Source organism: Haliaeetus albicilla, chromosome 2, assembly GCF_947461875.1.
Source record: "Haliaeetus albicilla chromosome 2, bHalAlb1.1, whole genome shotgun sequence".
In the NCBI taxonomy this organism is placed as follows: Eukaryota; Metazoa; Chordata; class Aves; order Accipitriformes; family Accipitridae; genus Haliaeetus; species Haliaeetus albicilla.
In genome coordinates this window covers 74672709-74685098 of record NC_091484.1, presented here as the reverse complement: position 1 = coordinate 74685098, position 12390 = coordinate 74672709, and the positions used below count along the sequence as shown (strand labels likewise).

The 12390-nt window shown below is 38.1% G+C and overlaps 1 protein-coding gene across 1 annotated transcript in view; it reads right to left on the bottom strand.

Moving 5' to 3' along the window:
• WDR48 (WD repeat domain 48) overlaps nucleotides 1-12390 on the bottom strand; it is a 29708-nt gene extending 17318 nt beyond the window's left edge. Inside the window, exons 1-5 of the mRNA XM_069778267.1 lie at nucleotides 12302-12390; nucleotides 4011-4151; nucleotides 3610-3688; nucleotides 3251-3333; nucleotides 3003-3132 (exon numbers count right to left, since the gene is read on the bottom strand). Coding sequence (XP_069634368.1) covers nucleotides 3003-3132; nucleotides 3251-3333; nucleotides 3610-3688; nucleotides 4011-4151; nucleotides 12302-12349 — 481 coding nt within the window. The 5' untranslated portion in view covers nucleotides 12350-12390. The remainder of the gene's footprint in view (nucleotides 1-3002; nucleotides 3133-3250; nucleotides 3334-3609; nucleotides 3689-4010; nucleotides 4152-12301) is intronic.

Genomic DNA, 12390 nt, shown 5'->3' with positions numbered 1-12390 from the left:
AGAATGATACTTCTATGTGATCTTAGAATACACAGCATTTGGATTTAAGTACAGAGATTTTTTTTCCAAGCTAAGCAGCAGTAAAATTCTACATTATATCTTAAAGGCTCTTCTCTTAGTTCAGCAGAGATGTATTACTGAAGTTACACTGCAGTGCTGAAGTGTGTTACTTGAGCATGGATGCTACCTCTGTGTTTGTGAAAACCATATGGCAACTCCTAGCATCACAACTAATGTAAGAGTTGAGGAATTCTGTACCATCTAGCCTAACCTACTTTTGGACAGATTAAAGTACCAGTTCCTCAAATGGGAAAAGCACAGACAAAGCAAATGAAAATCATCTATTCAGAGAATACCATCAGGCATTTCATCAAGCCTCAAAACCATACGACCCGTATGCCAGAAAGGCTGAGAACAGCAACAAACTGTGTTGCTAGCAAAAATGTGAAACTTTATAGAATGCTTTATGTATATTATGGAAATAAGTTTCTAACACAGTATTTGTGACCCAATATCATAAACATTTTGTCACAGTGGAAGAGTTATGCAGCTTGACTTCAGGGTCCTCTTAACTACTAGCTATGGCTATCCAAATGTAAACTTTCAAATGAAATCTATTATTTGTAGCCAAAATAAAGTTACAGTCTTCCACTGTCCCCAGACAATAGCTGAAGGCAAAAAGCAGAATTGAAAACTCTTGAAGATTAGCACACTGTTCAACAACCATAATAATTTATGAAAGGATAATGTACAGAGTTATCACAAGCTGGACATCAGGAATAGAAGAGTGAATCTTAAGTGTACGGAAGCAAAATTTTTGCCAGAACAAAAGCAAAGCTCGACTCCACCCTCTTCTGGAAGGGCCTACCTCATAAAACCAAAATCTCTCCACTTAATTTAAATTATGGCTATGCTGACTGACTCTTTAAAAATAGGCTTCCTTTTAATGCTGGCATGTGTACATTGCTTCCCTGTAATCAGATACAAAATTAATGCACAAGAACAATTTTCATTTGCACTCTGAAAAAATCGATATTGTTTGAAAGGACTGAAGAAAACCAGCTTCTTTAAGGACATACACCGTGTTCTTCCCAACAGAAACACTGTTAGTTGGGAGCACTAGAAAGAAACAAAAACAGCTCCCCCACTTCCTCTTTCTCCCCCTTACGAAGCATTACTGTTCTAACTCTAGAAATGCAAATTTATTTCTGTCATCTTAGAGGCAATGTCTCCACTTCCATTTGACCTTGGGCTCAAAACAAGCATCAGCTCTCCTCAGTACTCCCTGTCTCCCATTTATGATTCACTTGAATCATTTAGGTTCTGCATCACTGTTGCAGTGTTCAAGAAATCTCACACACACACACTCCCCCAACCGAGTTTTCCTGTGAGCCAGCAAATAAATTCTTCCTCCAAAAACTCCCTGTTCAACCAAAAGATAGCATAACTTACAGTTATCAGCAAAGTTTGGTGATAAAAATAATTCTACTTTCAATGAAAGAAAAGTTGTGGGAAATATAAGCTAAATCTATTTAGTTATGTGCAGTCATGTGCCATCTTAATACTCTTCTGCAGTGCAACACAGCTCACTAGAAGCCATCTCTCTTTTGAAGGCTACGGACATGCCAGCATAAGGCTATACTCAAATTAAAAAGTCCTGTAGACAGAACAATGCAAAACTGACAGTTCTGCCCACCAGATGCACCTTTGGTTTTAGAAGGTACCAAATCCATAAAATTAACACACCTTTCAGAATTAGCCAAAACAGTAATTAAAAAAACCCCACACCAAAACAACTATATGGCTGCCTCATTTACAGAATCACATATTCCTGAAATTTCTTCAAACTGTGTTGTGCCAATTCCAAATTTTAGTTTTGCAGATTTTTCTTGAGTCATTCCTAACCTATGAATGAGGAAGCAAGTAGTCTTATTTAGAAAATTCAAGCGTGGCAGTGTAGCAAGATGGTATGTTCTTTCCCAATGCATACATCTGAGACTCTGCTACTGTTTAAACATGTATCAAACATTAAGTATAAAATGAAAGAGATCAATCACTTTGAACACTACTTTTCCAGCCTACCTACAAGCAGCAAAACACAGTGGTCAAACTAGACCTCTTTCTGAAAAAATATACCGTAAAATAGCCAATACAAACTAGGATGCTGATGACCCAGATTTACGTTATTCACTCCAGCAATCACAACTAAGTGAACTTGAAGACTGGTGTCATACTTCCCAGAAGAGAAACTTAATCAGCTCTATCCTGACTATTCTAAGAAAGTGGTGTTGGAATTGCTCTATGGGGAAAGGTCTTGTAGTTTACTATAATGCCTTTATTGGAACAGAGAAGCAGGGCAGATCACTTCCTAAAAGATGATGACATTAAGGATTAACCCTGATAAGTAGAAAGTATGGAGTTTCCCCATGCCTTCTAGTATCTAGTGAGTTAAATCTCACTAATATGCTATCCTTACATGTAATTAGTGCTAAGTATTACTCTGCATGTGTTTGAATCTGATTTATCTAGTAACTTCATTCTTCTGACAGATAGATTTGATAAATGTATCAAGTCCTCTGCTTTAGGAGCTGTACTGCATTTTTTTGCAGCATCTATATAAACAAAAAAACCAAACCCAAATTATAATACACAGAAAATGAACTGACAAGTAACCCAAGGGAAAATTTCTATAATGGGTTAGTTGAGGAGCAAAAAGCTTCTCAAGATGAAGCTCTGTCAAGTTTCAGAGAATACCAGCACATTGCATTTCAGGAGAAAATATTCAGAGACCTATTCTAAATGCCATGACTGTTGGCTGCTCTAGGTTTTCAGCTATTATATAACACAATAAATGGACTGATTACGTACTAAAACCACCTCAAAATTTCTTTCACATTTTTTATGTACACACAGAAACAGGTATCTATAGTTTTAAATTGATCTCTCAGATTATGCTACTCAACAAAATGCATTGCATTTGCCTCCCCTCCCTAGGTACCTACTTGTTACGGTGTTATTTGAGGCAGTCAGTGCTGTTAGAGTATTTACATCCCAGAGAAATATCTGTCTGTCCAGCCCGGCAGATGCTACCAGTTCTTTATCTTTTGCATATGCTAAGGCTTTCACGTAATCCTACAATAAAGTAAATATAACAACATGAATGAACAACATTAACCATTTGAAGTCTACATCTTAATATTTAAAAGACTGTCAGTGATAACATACAGTATTTACAGATAATGTTTTTCACCTTATGTGTCCTTAGTGTTGACATGCAAAATCCCTTATGTGCATTCCACACTTTAACAGTAGTATCTGAAGAAGCAGATATCACTAAATTGGAAAGAATAAAGAGTAAACTTTAATGGCTTATATATGACTTTAAAGCGTATTTGTACTACTCCAACTTGCTTTTCAAAAAGATTAAAAGAATCATTCACATACACATCTAGATTTCCATTAAAACATCTGCTTACACTATTTCTCAAATTTACAACACACATGACAAATTAATTTTACATGCTAAGATGGAAAATAGTTAAAGCAGCAGATAATACACCCTTATACACAATTTCTGAATATTATAGTTTTCAAACATTAAGTACTTACATGTTTTACCATTGCAGCAGAGCACAATGTCATTTACCCAATCTGTGTGATGTTCCATAGATGCTATATAAGGGTCTTGCTGCAAATTAAAAAAACAAAATTTTATAACATCTCATCACAAATGGAAAAGATTGTGACTATCAGATGCTGTTGCGATATTTTCTTCCACCTTCAAACGGATCAAAAGTTGCCTAATACAGAGTTACTTGAAGTCACTATTCCAGAATCTTTTTGTGAAAGAACTATACAGCCATGTAAGATATCACAGTACGAGCAATATCAAAATGATTTTCCTATCATAATAATTGGCAGCTGTTAAAACAGTATCAGATGTATACCTGTAGGCAGCTTACTAGCATGATAACTTGGAAAAAAGTAGGTTAAGACCTCTCATGGCTTACCTTGTGCTGATTGACACTCCATATCCTTATAATAGAGTCTCGGCCTGCTGTGAAGAGTCTATTTAGTGCTGGATCCAGCTGAAGTGCGTTTACCCCGTTTCGGTTATACTTCTCCACTTCATCTCTAATCACATAGGAGACCTAAAACACATTTACAAAAATCCAATTATGGTATTAAGATATTGACTTGGCCGTAAAATCCTAACATCTAATTTAATCTTTGTGAGGTTCTCAGGTAGAAAATATTAAAAGCTTTACAAGCATTAAATAAGTCTGTCAGTTTGAGAGTTACCCACACCATCTCAGTCATTCACCTCCCCTGAAAATGGGGAAGAATCATAGAGAAGATATCAGCAGTGCTAGAACTGGAGCCCAAAGGACTATTTAATCATTACGACTCAAGCTCAGGCCAAGAGAATCCTTATTTCAATTTGCTGCTCTGCGCAGATATTCTGGGTGATCTTAGGGAACGCACCAAGTTTGTGTCTCGCTTCCTAAGTAGGTTTCATAGCTTCTATAGCCGGGATGACGGTATTTCCCAGACTCACAAGGGAGAGGATAGGGTCACTAAGGATTACAAATCACTGAAAGACTGCAGGTCCAAACTCTAGCTATTTCAGGTGTCGCTATTATTTTTAAACCAATTTTTTAAAAGCTACCTACTTTCTAATAAGAAGCACACATATTTACTGCTCTTTCAGATAAATGATTCCTTTAGTTTCTTTACTTCTGTATTTGACAGTACTGTGTGTATAGTTTATTTCATTGTATCATTCAGAAATAGTAAAAGCAGATTTAAGGATACATACTGCAAAGGCTATAGCACTCTCCATTATTACTGTTCAGTAAACAGAAGTATAAGGCACTGCAATTTCTTCAGAGCTACTCCATTCACACTGTACTGCATCTCTCCTGATAACAGGGTTTACACAGAGTTTATGCATTACTATGAGAAAAGCCCTCACACTTAGAGAAAAGGAGAGGAAGCTGCCAGGTATGCCTCTGCACAGATTCTGTAAAATATAATCAGAAGAACAAGGTAAAATTTTAGGCTTGGTATAATCCAATCTGCCCACAGCAGGAATCATTGGGATACATAAGTACCAGTGTTTTGAAAACGCTTTCAAAGGAGTAGTCTTGGGCTAGAGATCTGAAAGCAATTTTTCACTCCAATAACTGCATTATAGCAGTATAAAGAAAATGTTTTCCAGATCAGATCTCAGTTACACAAAACAAAACCAACAAATTAAACAAAATGTTCAGTGGTCCTTATCATTGAAGAAGTATTTTACAGCATCCCAGATTCTACAGCTCAACAACTGACAGGTCCATTTGGTTAATGTGGGCAACACCTCAACTGCATTATCCCATCCCAGTGCAGCACAGTAAGAGAACTGATGCTTCTAGAAAGCACGCATCCAGTCCTATTCTCCGTTTTAGAAACAGCTGCAACAGCTCTATAGACCAACACAGGAGGATCAAAATTAAGAGCCTCCTGAATCCTTCTGCCTTAATACTCTCCATTACCATTCCACAAGTCCTTCACTACATTTATTATGTTATGTCCCAATGGTCTTAAAGCACTTCTTGCTCATAGTCTTTGTTAGCCACTTACAGTCCTTGTAGAGTCACAGCTCTTCCTCCCAATTTCAGACTGTGTCCGAATTACCAAAACTCTCAGTTTCTCTCACCTATTCCAGACTCATCCATAATATTCTTGCTACCCATGCTCAAGTCTCCACCTACGCACAGCTTCAGAGACATTACTGAGAGAAGACACCATCAACCACACATAACAGTGTTATGTTAAAACACTTCAAATACTTGAAGTATTTTTTGTGTGTAATGCAGAGCGCCAGATATATGTGAAACGCCTCACCGGGGCTTGATCATATCATGTCTACATTGCTAGAAGACCCACACAGACTATTTGAGTAAAAGAATGCTACAAACAAAGTCAAGGTTTAACATGATACAAAACATAAGGCAAAGGGATGGCCATCAAATTCATACTGCTTTCAAACTCTTTGAATAAAGCCAATGAAAATATGCAGTTAAAAATACTAAGTATGAGCAGATAGGACACAAAGGAATTCAAAACCTAAAGGTCAGTAGATCAAATTTGATGTTAGTTATTAGGGAGAACAATCTCTTCCTGAAATATAGTATCAGACTCAGGATCAGCAGGGGCCTTTCAGCTGTTGCTTCTCCAAACTGCTAGCAGGATATTTTTTGACAAATCCTCAATTTTTGGATTTGTTACTCTTCTGTCAGTCACCTCCCATATTTGTTATATTTTCAGGTGTAACATAGAGCTCTTTATTCCACTCATAAATAAGACTGTCAAACTATGTTAGTCACCCAAGCATTTTAAGGAGCTTTTTGCTCATAATAATGTTACTTTTAATTTACAGGAGTTCAAGTAAAGAACAGCCATAAGTAACTATTTTAAAAATGCAAAAAAGCAAATGGTGGCTTACTGTAGTAAATAAGATACTTTTGATATATGATTGATCCTTTCATGGGACTGTGAAAATTGAGAGTCATATTTCTATTTTAATCTTGACAGAATTAAAGTAGTTTTGTAATTTCTTAAAATGCAATGGATAAAATATTTTCTTGCTAAAATAAAGAACTAAATATTGTTTTTAACACAGAAACTAGCAGTGAAAAAAGCTTATAGAGATTAAATGTAGTAAAATAATTTTAACTTCCTTCTATAATGGAATTTGCATAACTATTAAATTTCTGTCTAGAAGGTCTTGAAACTGTGGCTGTCAGCTCAGCTGGTTGCTGTTTTTCCATCGTTCAGACATGACCAGGGAAGACTGACAACCGTTTCCCACTACCACCAATACTGAAATATTCAAATAAAGGTCAAATTTAATTTGCCCTTTATTCCTTTTAATAACTTCCACACATGAATTTAGTCAAACACCTCTTGGCAAGTATTGTTTATATTTTAAGAGAACTGAGACAGAGAGAGGAATTACATTGTTTCAGGGTTAATGAGTCTGTGGTACATCTAAGAGTGAATGCTAGATCTCAGTGCCAGTTCAGCATTAAATATAACATCATCCTTCTTCCTTCCTGTGAGAAACTTGACAAAGTAACTCTGCTGAAACAACTGAATTAAAAAAAGATTACAATCTTATTTCTGTTTCTTTTTTTGTGTGTGTGCAAATACATTTAAGCTTAGATGGAAAAATAGATGGCAAAACAACAAAAAAAGCTTGACATTTACAAAATTACCCAGCAGCGGCTGCTACTGTTCATAGAATTCAACCAGTTACTCTTGTCTCTCTTCAGACTTATAATTCTACAAAGTTTTATTTTCCATCCACAAAAGGAATAGTATACCTTTTCTGATAAACGGTCTTAAATATTTAAGATATAAGAGTAAGAAGGAAAAGAAATCCCTATTGTATAAAGAATAGGTAATGATCATTTTCTGCATGTCATGGGAAAAAAAACTGCGACAGCCATTTTTCAATGATAAAGGTGATTCTAATCCATGTGCTCCTTAAAATTCTTTTTTTTACTTCTAATACTAAAAGCACAAGGGGAGAAAATTAAGATGAAAGAAGATGATTTTGTGGTCAGCCAGTTTATTGAATACACCAACATTTCAAATGAACACTGCTATTTGAGCAGTTAGGTAACGACAAGACACACCACTTTTCATGAAGAGAGCATGAATTGAAAATGATGACTATGGTGCAAAAATGGACCCTCCAACTCTTATTGGATGCCTAATGACATGCTAGTTACTGTCAGTTGCTTACAATGGAAATACTTAATAAATTTCCTTTCTCATCCAAACCAAAAAATGTTAAATGGTCCACTCTTGCAAACCAGTCATTGAGACTGAAAGAAATATCTTATATATTAAAAAAACTAGAACAAGACACATGGAGTATGTGGCTGAACTAAAAATAACCTCACAAGACATTTGCTGTGCATCACATGGAACCCTTCAGAAAGAGAGGTATGAGCATCCAGGCTTGTATTCAAATACATTAATTATAAATTAACACAGAGGGACAAATTAAGAGTTCCACAAAATCTGTTGAAAGGGTATTGAAATGCCTCTCTTAACACAGGGAACTTAAAACAGATCAATAAAAGCAACAGCAACTTGATTTAAAAGACTTGACACTTGTGTAAGAGTGGCGGACAGCAGGCAAGTTCACTCCACTGAAAAGTTCATTAAGATGAATGAAGGAAGATTGCTGATAATCCACATGTGGTTCTACATTATATTCTTATTTGGGGGAAAACAGGTCAGAAAGTGTTTTTTAATTTGTTTGGGGTTTTTTAAATTTGAGTGTCACTGAGCACAGAAATGTAAGAACTATTGGTAAACATAGTAAATATACAAACAAATACAAAAATATAGTATATATTCAAGTATGCATGTGCACACATATATGTGAACAATGTAAAAGCAACAGGCTTTTGGCTGAGAAGAAATTGTGAAAAAATTCAACTCTGACCCGCAGCATACACATCTTTATTGCTCTAGATAAGGTACCCTGTTCTGCCTGGAGAGGACTGTGAAGGTCACCAGCAAGTTATGATCCTAAGCACCAACTGGCATTTACTTCAAACAGGGCAGACCAAGAGCACATTACTGCTTTGTTCATTGCACTGATTCACAAAGTCACTTGCAAACCACAAAGATAATAATGACTATGATATAGATCATAGTCATTTTATTGCGATCATGGTCTGGGAGCGGCAAGATTTGTGGGATAAGAAATATTTTAATAATGACCAGGGCCTTTTACATTTATACTGCTCTAGCTTTTATAAACTCCCATAACGAATAAGAATCTTTCACTGCAGCAGTGCACAAACATTACAAGGTGATGGACCCTCATTATAAAGAATTTATGGGATTCAGTACTCTAAATGGTTCAAGACTAATCATTTTAATGACTAAGAGCTCCAGAGATAAAGCTACTGTCAACAGATACATTTCAGCACACAAAGCCAAGTGAATTTCTTACAGGATCTACAGTGTGTTTCCTTTATGGATGACTGTATCAGCTGATCCGAAATCTTGTTACCCTTGTTACATTAACATGTCTTATAACAGATTTTGTCTTAATAGATGGGTAGAATCTGCTTTTAAAAATACCACCACACCATCACAGTGGAGGAAACAGCGAACAGGTGAGCTCTGACAGCACTCATACCTTGTTTGTAAGTATAGAAAACATTCAAAGACACAAATGCTATTGTGAGCAATTAAAAATCTGCTATTTCTCAAAATCACTGGAAGGATTCCATGAGAACTGACATGAATTGCATCAAAAATGAGAGAAGCAGCAGTCAACCACCAAGAAAAAAAAAAAAAATCTATTGCCTTAGTGTCTTGGTAGGGCAGATATATCCCTTAAAATAAGTTTTAAAATTAAGAACATATTGATATTTGAATTTTCAATCAGGCGCTACAGGTTCTATAGAATAAAAGTAACGGAAGGCATTAAAGAAGTTAAATTTATCCTTTTACAATGGAATCAACTTACAGGCTATTCGTTTGCTTACATAATATATTAAAAATAATTTATAAATATAATTTATATACTTATATATAAAATATATCTATAAAATCTAATCAGTTACAGCACACAATATCTAGTGCACTTTTAATAAATGGTACTATTAGAAAGTCAGTAGCTGAAATATTTTCTAAACGTAAAGGTTTTTTTGTTTCACTTTCTACTTAATGTCATAATGCAGTATTAGTGCATAAAGATGACAAAGTTAGTGCAAAAAGATCTTCTTATTCTGTACAAGACTTAAAGACAAATTCAATAATTTCATAACAAAGATGCTGATCCAGATCACTTAGAGCAAAATTCCCATGCTCTGTCAATAGGTTTTTGTGAGTGGGGGTGAACTTATTCTGGCCAGGCAGCAAGTTTGGGAGAGCAGTTACAATGAAGCCCCTCAAGGGCAACTACTTTAAGCCACCTGCTGAAAAGTGGCTTCATCTTGACTTAATTCCCAGTACATATCTGAAACCTACAGCATATGGCCAACTGTTTCTCATCACACAGCAGTGTCTGACACACCTCTGCATCTCCATTCCCTTCACAAATCAGACAACCTTACTATTGCAGCCTTCAGGCACGCACAGCTAAGCTTAAGAAACACCAATAGCCTGCTGCTGGACATTTCAAATGCCTGGCTGACATTTAAGTAATTAAACTTCCTGCCTTTTTTTGAGGGATGGAATTTATTTTGAGGCCTAAAACATCTATTCTGATTAAACCCTTATAAATGTACAATTATATGCAGAAGCACCCTAAACTGACTATTTTGGATGGTTCTGCTTACCAGTAAAACAGGTGCATCCAACATAATAACAGTTCCTATTTCCATAAACTTCAACCAGCTCTCCTGCCATGTAAGAAATCAAGTTCCTCCATGCCCGAGAGGTAATTTTTTAAAAGCTTCTTCCCCTAGCCTCATAGGTTTGGGAGAAATTTCTTGCCCTCTCTCTCTTTCAAAAGCTTGAAGTAGCAGCACCCTAAATGCTCAGCCATTGGGAAGAAAAATAAATCATTAGTGGTTTCAACTTTCCATCAGCAGCTGATGGATTCCACAGCCACTTAGAATTCCATTACACGAACAAAATCCTGTTTCTAACCAAGTAAGTGGAATCATAAGAGCACAAGAAAATACCTAGTTTCTACTCAAGGCTTTATATATGCTTATAATACAACCAAAGCTATTCTCGGTAGATCTAGGCTTACAATGTACTGGCTGAGACACAGGTCAGTGTAGCAGTACATGAAGTGAAAAAAAAAATTACGTAACACAATGAAAGCAGAAAAGAAGACATCACAAAAGAGCACAAAACCACCTGTAAATACAAGCTTTTGAGGTAAGTAATGTTTGGAAAATGCATGTAGTAGTAAAAAGGAAACAATGTTCTCTTTGATGCATGTTGCTGTCAGGGAAATAATACTTTATACAGAAATAGGACTACATCAAAGAAATATCTAGTTACCATAAAATCCCCTTCCTTAGGAGAGCAACCTGTAAAAACCTGTTTATGGCACAGGCAATGAAGTCAATAAAGGGGTATTATATTTTGGTTTCTTTGTATTTTAAAGAAAGTCTGAGAATTTTTTTGGCAGGGCAAAGGAATTCTTTCTACAGTATTGATTGAGTGTTCACCTTCACCCTGAAAACCACTAAATGCTGTAAAGAAGTGCACATTTCCTCTATGTGATAAAACGCAAAAGATGTGTTCCAAAACCAAATGCAGCTTTGTTTGGAAGGATCCTGATGCTATTTCAGGCTTAATCAATATTTCTTTTGATCACAGTGGATAGATACAGCTCAAACTTGCACTTGCCAGTAGAGGTAGGCAGCTTTGCACATTGATAAAACATTAAATCTTTTCCATAGCAAAAGCTGTAAAAATGTTTAAAGTGCTGGTAGTATCACAAACAAGAACGAAAAAGTTGAGGACCATAATAAAATCATTTTCATGACTTTTACTGTAAGAGACTATTGAATTTTCACACACACTTCAGTAATTCCAGTCTCCACCAAGGCTATAACAGTGCACTCGTGGCTACCTAGCAGCCCACACCACGAGATCTGATGGTCTCTCAGGTGAGCTGAGGAAGTTTACACCCACCAGAGTACCTAGGCCACGGTCTTTCTTTCAAGAAACGCTGACCAGAGCTGGAAAAGGCAGGCTGGCGGGGTGGTTTCAGCTCTGCCTCCCCCGCTCTGGGGAACCTGACCCCCTTCGGCAGCGACCAGCACCTCGACCCCCTCGGCCGGCCAGGCCGCGGTGCCGAGAGCAGCGACTCGCCCCCTCCCCACGGACGTTAGCGGAGGTGGGGGAGCGCCATTGCGGGTGGTGGGGGGGAGCATCTCCCCTTCGCCTCAGGGCTGTTGGGAAAGGGAAGGAGGCGACTGCGTCGCCATGGAAACCCCAAATCCCTTCCCCCCCCGCCCCCAGCTGAGAGCAGCCGCTGCCACAGCCCCTCAGGGCCGGCCGGCAGGGTCCCCGAGGGGCGGCAGGGTCCCCGAGGGGGGGCCCTCCCTGCCCTCCTGCCGCTGCCCGCCACCTGCCCGCCGCCCCCGCCCGCTGACCCCACCCCTCTCCCGGGCCGCGCTCCGCCTCGCCTTCCTCCTCCTCCTCCTCCTCCTCCTCCTCCTCCTCCTCCTGCCGGGCCGTGCCGTGCCAGAGCCCCGCCACGCCACGGCCCCCTCACCCCCCGGTCCAGCCCCCCCCCCGGGCCCTGCCTCGCCCTCACCTGGACTTTCCGCCGCCCCGCCGTGTTCTGCCGATGATGCGCCGCCATCTTGCATGTTGACACTCTGATGTCATTTCCGTTGAGGGAGA